General features: G+C 35.6%; 1 protein-coding gene across 1 annotated transcript in view; it reads right to left on the reverse strand.

The window, feature by feature from the left end:
• Window positions 1-11,464, reverse strand: part of SECISBP2L (SECIS binding protein 2 like) — a 56,483-nt gene that overhangs the window by 39,331 nt on the left and 5,688 nt on the right. Inside the window, 3 exon segments of the mRNA NM_001258064.2 lie at window positions 3,418-3,553; window positions 5,896-6,220; window positions 8,146-8,324. Of these exon segments, the coding sequence (NP_001244993.1) occupies window positions 3,418-3,553; window positions 5,896-6,220; window positions 8,146-8,324 (640 nt within the window).

The following is an 11,464-nucleotide window of genomic DNA, read 5'->3' on the forward strand; positions in this document are numbered from 1 at the left end:
TGCCTTTACATGAATATACCTCAGTGTACTTATCCTTTGTACTACTGATGAGACACCTGAGTTGTTTCGGAGTTTTGCTACTAAGAACACTATTACTGTTGACACTGATACACAGACACATGAATGTGCATACATGCATATGTAAGTTCCTCTACGGTAAATACTGCCAGAACTTAGGGGATGAACATATCCAACTTTACTTGATGCCCAATCATTTTCAAAGGTACTTAATAGACAGTTATACTCCAACAATAGTATATTCACCCAATGATCCATATATTCATTAAATACTTTACATTATCATCCAGACTGTACCTAATCTGTTGGGTATAAAATGGTGGCTCATTGTGGATTTTAATTAGTATTTCCTGCTTAATAATGAGGCTGATCTTTTTTTTTGCTTTTTTGCTTTTAGCCACAAGTGTTTTCCCTTCTGTGAAATTTTTATTAATATTACTTTTGAATTATCTGACTTCTGCCATTTTTCTGAGTTGTATTTCTTATTTCACAAATTATAATTGCAGCAAGACATTCCAAAAAACAAAAAACCAGACTTTCTTTGAACAAATTACAAGTTTTCCTTTTTCCACATTTCTGCCCATTCATAATTTTTATACAACACTGATTTAATTTTGAGTTGTACTCTGCTTAATATGACGTCATGTTATGACAAGTCTTCATAATTATAAGATGACTCCTTATTATTCCAGAGCGGGTGTCCTGTACTTAGAGTAGTGTCCAAGCAGGACTTGTTACCTGCTACTAGTGGACACTATGAAAGCTTCAGTACTTTTGCTGCACTGCGGCAAAATGCACCTTTAATCAAATAGCCCCCTCTCTTTCTAGGGGGAGGCTCCATTTGGACACATTCATAGGAATGAGATGGCTGGGTCCAAAGAAAAATTCCTATATTCCTGCAAAATTGTTTAGCCTACCAGCACAGTGTTCCATGGGCCCCAAGGACAGGGTGGGATCATTCTCTTATCAATTCATGTTAATTCTTTATACATCTCATGCTAATCCTTTGTCAGTTATATACATGGTAAAAGTCTTTTCCAAGTTGGGGCCTATTCTTTCACTTACTTTTAATAAACAGAAATTCTTAATTTTAGAAACAGTTCCCTCCCTGCAGTCATAAAGTTATCTGCCTATATTTTCTTCTATCATTGGGCTTCCCTACGTCCTTAATCAATCTGAAATAGATTTGCATGGGGCACAAATCGGCAACGCTCTTTCTGTCATCTTCCATATACACGTGTTTTCATACACATGTGGGGTCTGTTTCTAGGCTCTCTGTTCTGTTTGACTTTTGTATACTGCATCGACAAAATAAATCTATAGGAATTAAGACGGCTTTATAAGTTTCCATATCTAGAGGAAAAGTTCTTTTCCAGGGATGTCTTGGGTCTTCTGAGACCACTGTTCCTTTATTTTAGAATTAGTTTATCAAGCTTCCCCAAAATTACTTTGAACATGATATTTAGGTTTTTCTTAATGTCCCATAATAAAGACCTATCGCTTTCTTTTTTATTTTTCTTTCAAGACAGAGTCTTGCTTGGTTGCCAGGCTGGAATGCAGTGATGCAATCTCAGCTCACTGCAACCTCCGCCTCCCAGGTTCAAGTGATTCTCCTACCTCAGTCTCCCAAGTAGCTGGACTACAGGCACCTGCCACCAAACAGAGCTGATTTTTGTATTTTTTACTAGAGATGGGGTTTCACCATATTGGCCAGGGTGGTCTTGAACTCCTGGCTTCAAGTGATCTGTCTGCCTCGGCCTTCCAAAATGCTGGGATTACAGGTGTGAGCCACCACACCCAGCCTAGTCTTACTATTTTCTGCCTACACATCCCATACGTCTTCTCTAAGATTTCCAGAAACTCTCTTTTTCAGTGTTATTGTTAATGACATCTTTTTTTTAAATTTTGTGGGTGGCAAACTGAAATGCAATTAACTTTTGTATATTATATTAGATCCAGCCATCTTATTATAAACTCTTTTTAAATAATGAGCTTGTGTTCAAATGTAAAAATTTGTTACAAATGGAAAGACATTCCTAATAAACTATAATATTTAATTTGATCTCTGCTTGATACCAATTAATCCTCAGAAATTAAAAACTTAACTGAAGAATAAAAATACTGATAGAATTACAATCCTTGAACTTGAAAACTAAAAATAAAAATACTAATAGGATGTACAATATGCAATATTCTATCCAACTTCACCTTTATCTTTTCATTTTCTAATTCCTATGCCTCAGAGTGTCTTTGTGGTTAAAATAACAAGCAACATAAAGAAGGATATTTTAAAGCCTTCCCAGGGTTAAAAGCACATAGCAACGGGTCACTATGACTAAAGACAACCAAACCAGAAAACTTTGTAATATATTACATTGTGATTCTTTTCCATAGCCACTCCAAGTATTTGTCAGTCTGTTAATCTCAAAGATGCATGCCTTTATGCTTTAACCACACAATAACTGTACTATCAGCAAGACTTTTTAAACTGATTTTCAGATCCTTTCTCTGCTCCTAATAGATCTAAGCAACCGTAAAAAGATAAATAGATCTCCAAAAGAAAAGGTATAACCTAAGTGAAAAAAGCATAAGCCATCTTATTCATTTCAACTCAGACCTCATTTGAATGGAGGCTGTACAGAGATAGAAAAGCTAATTATGACTTTGAATGGATCTTGGTCTTGGATCATGAACAAAGACTGTTTACTAGTGTCACTGACTATGGATGAGAGGAGATAAACATCTACTCTACAGATAATAAACTGAGATCAAGGATACAAAGCGAAATTTCATAATATAAACTGTAAAAAACAGCACATTGTAAGAATATTAATTCTTGTCTATTACCAGGTGAAAGCTTTTTTATTTAATGCCTGTACAGTCCTCTAAAAATGTTTGACAAAATGATATTTGACTAGTTCAAAATTTGTACTTAACAGGATATAAATGACATACATAGGTTTGGTTCAGATCTATGCCAAAACATGCCATAGAAAATTTGCTAAGTTCTTTCTATGAAGATGTATAGGATATTAGGATGTTTTATAAAGGGTTTTAATCTAGTTATAAAAACATGTACAATTTTAATTTCAACCAAAATGAGTTCCTCAAATTTCTATAGTATCTGCAAAATTCCATCTCTGGTTTCTGAACTACATTATTACAAAAGGAAAAGGACACCTTAAACCCGCCCAAAATTGTACACAAGGCCAGCAAGCAAATTGAAAGAACATTAAGGACACAGATTGCTTTATCCTTCCTAGAGAATTTCACAAAGTGGCAGGACAAAAGAAAGGATGAAAGTCTACAATTCTGACAAGTGGTACAGACCACAATTATAAAGTGACAAATGAAAAAAGATCAAAATCAGTGATGCACATGTAAGAACCCTTGCCTTACCAGTTTGCTGTGAAGCATCTACCAGAAGCACAATTTTTGATCGACTATCGGGACCTGCTGCACTTGTTTCTTTCTGAGTAGCTACATTTTTCACCAGCGGCCTTTTGCTTTTTATATGCTGTTGTAAAAGTTGTTGCTGATTTAAAAAAAACAAAAAACACACAACTATTCAATGTACTAAACATTATAAAATACACATCTATTACAAAATACAGCTAAGTATATGTTCAAAATTCTTGGCTTCCATGGGGCAATAGTATTAGGGTTTCATGAAATACCTGCAGCAAAGCATAATAGGCTAAACAATGTATTATACACACATTTATACACTTTTTCAAATAACAACATAAGTATGATTAATAAATGATTTCATTTTTAACTGCTACTTGTATTTTTTATGTTCTCAGTCAAAAAGTAATTAATAGCAAGGGTATAATAATGTCATATAAGGGGTATAATAATGTCATATAAGTATGATTAATAAATGAATTCATTTTTAACTGCTACTTGTATTTTTTATTTTCTCAGTCAAAAAGTAATTAACAGCAGGGGTATAATAATGTCATACAAGGGGTTGTAAATTTCTTTAAAAAGGTAACTTATTGCAAAGTAAATTTTAGTTTCAGAAAAGCAATGACATGAAAAATGATTTCTGCTTCAGAATTTAAAAAGAAAATATAAAAAAGTTGATCCTGTCAGGGCACAGTGGTTCACACCCATTATCCCAAACTCCTGGGCTCCTAGGCTGGAAGATCACTTGAGGTCAGAAGTTTGGGACCAGCCTGGGCAACATACAGACCCCCGATCGCTACCAAAAAAAAAAAAAAAAAAAAAAAAAAAAAAAAAAAAAGACATCAGTAGTCTCAGCTACCCAGGAAGCTGAGGCAGAAGGATCACTTGAGCCCAGGAGTTTGAGATTACAGTAAGCAATGATGGCTCCACTGTACTCCAGCCTGGCCGACAGAGCGAGACCCTGTCAATCAATCAATCAATATTAAAAAACTGATCTCTTCCTTTACTTTTAAAAATATAAGTATTCATCACTTCATAGCAACTTACACAATAGAACTCTGAATTTAACTTCTTGAACTTCCTAAACTGACGTGCTGGGAATGTATCCTGAGAAATCATGTTCCTTCAACATCTGGAAATTTTATACTACTATCTTATTTCCAACACTTTTTTTTTTTTCATTCTGAGTTCCCAAAAGGATATTCCTTGACCAAGAATGTTTCCATGAACAAAAACTAAAAGCTTTTGAAAGCAATCTCTGCTGCTTGTATTTCAATTTTTAGAAATTATACGAGGAGGCAGTAGACTTCACTGAAGAAATTGGGCTAATGGAATCTAGGGAAAGCATCAACTCCTTGATGATGTACTCGTGAGATATGTCTAAGATGTACCTCTTCTATCAGCTAAAAAGTGCTAACTTAGAAACATGTTCCTTCTTCCCATTAGCTTTGACAATAAGGCTTCAACTGTAAAATAGCCTTTTAAGTTAAAAAGTTAACTAAAATTAAATCTTAATTCTCTTGTGAGTCTAAGCCTTCATTTCTTTTTCTTTTTTTTTTTTTTTACTTAGTCAAAAGGTTGGTACTGAATAACTGGTTTCACATATTTATCTTTCATTTTCTTCAGTCCTAGGAGACCCTTATTCATATAAAAGTAAAGCATCTCTTAAATAATAAACTGCTATTCCTACTAAAAATTCACAGATTAAAAACAATAAAGTTTAAGGGATCTAATGAATCACAAATGTTCTTTTCCATAATGTCTCCTGCTAACTTCTGAATACAGCTTTTGGGGTTTTTTTTTTTTTTTTTTGAGACAGGGTATCACTCTGTCACCTAGGCTGGAGTGCAGTGGTGCTATCTCAGCTCACTGCAGTCTTGACCTCCTGGGCTCAATTGATCTTCCCACCTCAGCCTCCCAAGTAGCTGGAGCTACAGGCATGCACTAACATGCCCAGTTAATTTTTGTATTTTTGTTAGAGATGGGGTTTCACCATGTTGCCCAGACTGGTCTCAAACTCCTGGGCTCAAGCGACTAGCCTGCCTTGACCTCCCAAAGTGCTGGGATTATAGGTGTGCGCCACTGCACCTGGCCAATTGAAATATCTTGAAATGAATTAGCCATTCAACACAGCTAGCACAAGATCCACACTAATCACTTATGAAGGCTGGTGTCACCATGCAATTTTTATCCCTAAATTAATTTGTAAATATTTCTGCCTTATGTTATGTAAAACTCTCTAAAGGGAACATGAAAATGATTATCAATCACACCACGATTAAGAATGAGGAATAAACAACACAAAGAAAATTATTTTAAGAATTACATACCCTTTACCATTTCACAATAGGAACAGTATGTTTTATAACAAATTCAGCATTAACAGTCAATCAACCCAAGTAGCAACTTACTTATACTAATATAAGTAATATCAAATTTAAAAGCCAGTCAAGACCAGACACTTACTTTTGGGACCACTGATCCTCTGTTACTGTTTCTGTTTCGATGACTGGACAATGGGAAGACCTGTCCAAGCTGACTTGGACGCTCAGTGCATTCTGTGGTGATAGCATTTACAGTATTTGCAGCTTGAAAGGTGTTGGAGTAAGGTGTAGGAAAAGGATGATAGAAACCCATAACCTGGGCACATGGTGCTGGCATCAGCTGATAATATGTATACTCTGTAGAAACAGGTGGCTGAGCAGATATAATGGGGTAGGCAAAGTATGGTCCAGTAGGGTTTGGATTGGGTTGCTGCCATCGTATATCATTGTTATATAAAGGAAACTGTCTGTAAAACCAAATCAAAGAAGAACAAATCTACTGACAAGTCTAAAAAATCCACTAAAGCAAAATCTCTTATACTAATAGAAGACAAAACAGTACAGAACAGTGGCTTTGTGATAATTTTGGGAAAGGAGACAAAACTTTCATCATCTTATACATTTTTTTGCTACAGAGATCATTATGTACATGTAGTAACAATGTAAACAACAGTATAAACGAACCCAACCTGATGGTTTTACAGTATTCCACGTACCAGTATAGTTTGTAACTCTGCCTTCAACTTCCTCAAGATATTTCTGCCTAAAAGTTAAACACCTAGCTACTGGATCTACCAACAATGGCAGTCCAAAGTTCCCATTCAAGGTAAACAACTGTGACAGCCTTCTGTAAAGAACAGAGTAAAGTGACCATTGTGTAAGGTGACCGTTACATAGGGTGATTTAATTCCTCTACCTCTCATTCTTCAGCTCAATCCCAGAGCCTACTCCTCCTCCTCTCATACTCCCCTAATCACTTGGCCAAGTCCAGCTCTTTTCCTGGCTCCCCTCCTGGCAATAGAAGCAGGCTGTGGGTCCAAGGGAAAGAAGAGAAGAGGCAAATCTGTTCACGGACATCTTCAGCGGTGGAGCTGCTTCTAGTGTAGTTCATATAAAACACTAGCAAAATTCTTCCTATCCCAGCAGCCCCCCACCAAATCAATACAGGGTCCTAGGGAGTAGGGAGCTGAAGCATAGAGCTTTTCCTCATTACTCCCATGACAAAGCAAAACAGTAAAATGTTCACGGCCATATTCCTAAAAATATTTTTAAAATAATCTGTTGGCTGGTTTACTCATGAATTCACAAAGATCATTTGGTAAACCAAGAAAATCAATTAAGTTTATCATACTGTATACGTGGCCATTTTTTCAAATAGAAAAATAGTATTATTAAATTTAGTTTCATGAATCAGTTTGCACATTATCCAATATAGGCAAAGATATTTAATATAATACTAACTTCAGTTGAAAATGATTCCTTAGTTCCTACTATTTGTCTAACCCTCAAGATTCTTTATTAAGAGTCTCAGAATATTAACTTGAATACTTAATATCTGAGTAGTTGAATGGCCTTATATACCATACATCCACAATTTCTCAAAGAATGTGCACTGGCACACTAGTGTGCAACAATGGTTTAGAGATGGGGTAGAAATATTGATTGCCTCAGCCCTCAGGAATGACAGAGCCTATAGCCAGTCACCAGCTGTCTCATCCATGTATAGTCCTAGACAAACAAAATTTTCTGTGTGACATAACTTGAAAAAGGCTGAAAGTACTTTTATACAGCAATAAAATAAACTCTACCAATGAAGTGCTCATCACTCAGACAGTGTAAGCAGGGTTAGAATGGCTATCATGACTATCATAAGTAACACCCTAACCACTAAGTTACACATGACCTAATTGCGGGCAATTTTGCTAAATCATCCTGTAACTATAGCACAGACATCAATTTAAACTAAAATCTGAGTCTAGAAATATTAATACATACTAACCATGACAGCTTCAAAGTTAAGGACTATTGCTTGGTATTTTCTTTTACACCAGAGACTGTCTTGGTAGCTGTGAGATTAGATGTTTAATCTCAAAAAAAAAAAAAAAAAAGGTTTTGTTCACCTCTGAATATTTTATTTCTCCCTTTGAGCTGACTTACTTCAAATAAATTTCAATGACTTACTGAAGGAGACATAGCCTAAGAATTCAATTTTCCCTTAGAAAAAATAAGAAACTAATCCATATTAACAATTTCCAAATTTCAGTATCATTTTATTTACTCCTCTTAATAGAGAAATGATTAAAGTCTAAAAGTTACAAAAGAAAAATATTAAGTGCACTGTCAGCTTTTATAGCCACCCCCACGAAAAAGAAAATAAAAATAAACAAATTACCTATTAGACTGGTTTTCCTGCACAAATGGGTAACAGGTAATCAGGTAGCTGGGAATTGGAGTTGGTTCTACACCAGAAACACTTCCGTTATCATTTGGGAGAGCCATCGGGATCATAAATGTATCAGGACTCTTCTTCTGGGGAATAAATGGCTCTACCTCAGCTGACAGCTTGACATTCTTCAAAGAGAAAGTAGAATACATTAATAACAAGTGAGCAAGCAACTTCCTACAAATTCACAATTTAACAACAGAAGAGTCAGTCCTTATAAACAGTAATTAGGTCTCTTCTCAGCATTCATAAAACATCCAAAAGGAAGAGCAATGTCAATTTTAAAATAACTGAATAATGATCAAGTTATTTAGACAAAGCCACCAAATAAGGAAAATAAATCAAATGTTACATTTCAATGTAATTAAAGCTGTTAAAACAATCAAGAAAATACAGAAGTCATACACCAGGGTCTAAAAATAAAGTTGGTAGTAAGAGATGTAGCTCTTCAGACAATGTGTTTTTAACTCATTTTGTTGGGGGAAAAATTGAACAAAATTATGAAGGATAATTAATACTCTATATTTGTTTCAATAGTCTTAAAAGTTGACTATTTCTGTCCATTTCTGGAAATTAGATCGGTATCATTAAAAGAAAAGAAAATGTCTAAGATGAAAAAGGCTGAGGCAGGAGAATGGCGTGAACCCGGGAGGCGGAGCTTGCAGTGAGCTGAGATCCGGCCACTGCACTCCAGCCTGGGTGACAGAGCGAGACTCCGTCTCAAAAAAAAAAAACAAAAAAACAAAAAAAAAAAAACTTAACATTAAGAAGAAAATATCTGCACAGTTACACTGGGGAAAAGATGAGTACTTCAGTTTCCCAGTACACATCTGAGTAAACTAAAGTAATCCAAGATATGTAATCCATTTTAGTTTACTTTGTATCTTTCTTATAAGAAATCTATACAGCTTTAAAAGACACTAAAAAAAAAAAAAACCTGTAGTATTTAGAGATGCACACATGGGCGACAAAACTGTAAAGAAAAGTAAATAAAATCCATAAAAGTCAGGATAGGACTTATTCTTAGCAAAGAGAGTTGTGATTAAGAGGCATCTGGAGAGCTTCCAGGGTGCCTGGCTAAGTTTTATATCCTAACCAGGATAAAATTTACAAGGTGTTTGTCCTGTAACAATTCATCAAGCTGTACATTGGTTTTATGCAGTTTCTATATGTTATAGTTAACAACAAATTTAACATTTTAAATTATTTTTTGAAATCCTTAAGTACATTCTGTAAAAAATCATATAAATATAACATCAAATGATACGAACATGTTTTAATGAAACCAGTAAGTGAAATGCAAGTTAATGTTTTTAACTACTCTAAAAAATTACCTTAAAAGCCACGGCCCTAGCCAGAACTCTTCCCCAACAAACCCACTAGGGTGATAGTTATTAGAAGCTCCCATCAAAGCATAGTTTTAAGAATAAATTTCATGTTTCTCACAAAAGCAGTTAGTAAGGAATCCAAGTAAAAAATCTGAAGATGAGATATGCTCATTTGTTTCAGAAAAATTAAGTTCTCTAAAAAGTTCACTGTAAATACTCATAAATGCTTGTTAAAAGGGATGGGGTGGGGATGGTAAAATCTGAACTGTACAACAGTATTAATTCAGTATCCTTCCTCCCCACCTGATTTGAGGTTTACATTTGTACAATTAACCAAATCAGAAGTAGATATGCTATAATAATAATATAAATAGTAGTGAATTGAAGTTGATTTCTTAAAGATTAACATAAGAGGCAAAAACATCTTCAAACTCTAATGATACAAGCTAGTAATTTTCACTCTGTGATATTCATTAGAACCCAAACTCACTTATATAGGACACAATATATCAAAACAATAAATATTTCCCCAATTAGGAAAAAGAAAAGCTGACTTACAGCAATAATATAAAGATAATGGAAGCTTGCTTTATACAGTTCACACATATATGCCGAAGAAAAGAAACTGAAGTCACGTTTTAACTGCACTAAAAATATAATTTTTAGGATTTTTTTAAGGGTCTCACTCTGCCATGGGGTGGGGATGGGGGTAGGGTGCAGTGGTATGATCATGGCTCATTGCAGCCTCAATCTCCTGGACTCAAGTGATCCTCCTGCCTCAGCCTCCCAAATAGTTAGGACTACAGGTGCACATTACCACACCCAGCAAACTTTTTAATGTAGAGATGGGGATTTGCCATGTTTCCCAGGCTGTTCTTGAACTCCTGGGCTCAAGTGATCCTCCCACCTCAGCCTCCCAAAGTGCTGGGATTATACGCATGAGCCTGGTCAGGATTTCTTTTAAAAACGAAAAAGTCCTTTACGACATATGAGAACTCACTGAGCAGTTTTATAAATCTGAGCTAGTAGACTTTCAGGGTTTTTTTCTAGCACGGTATATGGGTACATCAAATTATCAGTCTTTTTTTTTTTTTTTTTTTGAGACAGAGTCTCGCTCTGTCGCCCAGGCTGGAGTGCTGTGGCCGGATCTCAGCTCACTGCAAGCTCCGCCTCCCGGGTTCCTGCCATTCTCCTGCCTCAGCCTCCCGAGTAGCTGGGACTACAGGCGCCCGCCACCTCGCCCAGCTAGTTTTTTGTATTTTTTAGTAGAGACGGGGTTTCACCGTGTTAGCCAGGATGGTCTCGATCTCCTGACCTCCTGATCCGCCCGTCTCGGCCTCCCAAAGTGCTGGGATTACAGGCTTGAGCCACCGCGCCCGGCCCAAATTATCAGTCTTAACCACACTAATATAATTATAAATAAATAATTTTAAAATAACACTTTTCCTGACCTCTCCCCCAGAAAAATATCAACTCATAAATTACCTTGGTAGCAATAAATTCAAATTCTTGCTCAAGTCGAAAGTTGCAAAAAATTTTTACACCCCACTTCATTTGTACTTTATAAAAGGTTTTATAAACTTAGGCAACCTACTGTTTAAAAGGTATTCTGTATAATTCAAAACTAATGTCTGTACATACATACAGTATGTGCCTTTAAATATTAAAGTTTGTATTGGCTTATATTCTAAGTGCAATTCTAGATATCAGAGCTCAACAATAAAACTCACAAACACTAAAATGATCCTTTGTTTTTAGCACAAAAAAAAAAAGAGAGAAAGAGAGAGAAGCTGCTATAGTCAACAGCTGCACAAACAGAAGATGTCACTAGTAGGAACAGACTGGCAAACTTTCTCCTATAGCTACAACTCTGTATGGTTTCAAAAGCTGTTTATTGTGACTTTGGGGCCTTCAGTAATATACATCAAAATGCAGCATCT

Source organism: Macaca mulatta, chromosome 7 (assembly GCF_049350105.2).
Source record: "Macaca mulatta isolate MMU2019108-1 chromosome 7, T2T-MMU8v2.0, whole genome shotgun sequence".
Classification (NCBI taxonomy): Eukaryota; Metazoa; Chordata; class Mammalia; order Primates; family Cercopithecidae; genus Macaca; species Macaca mulatta.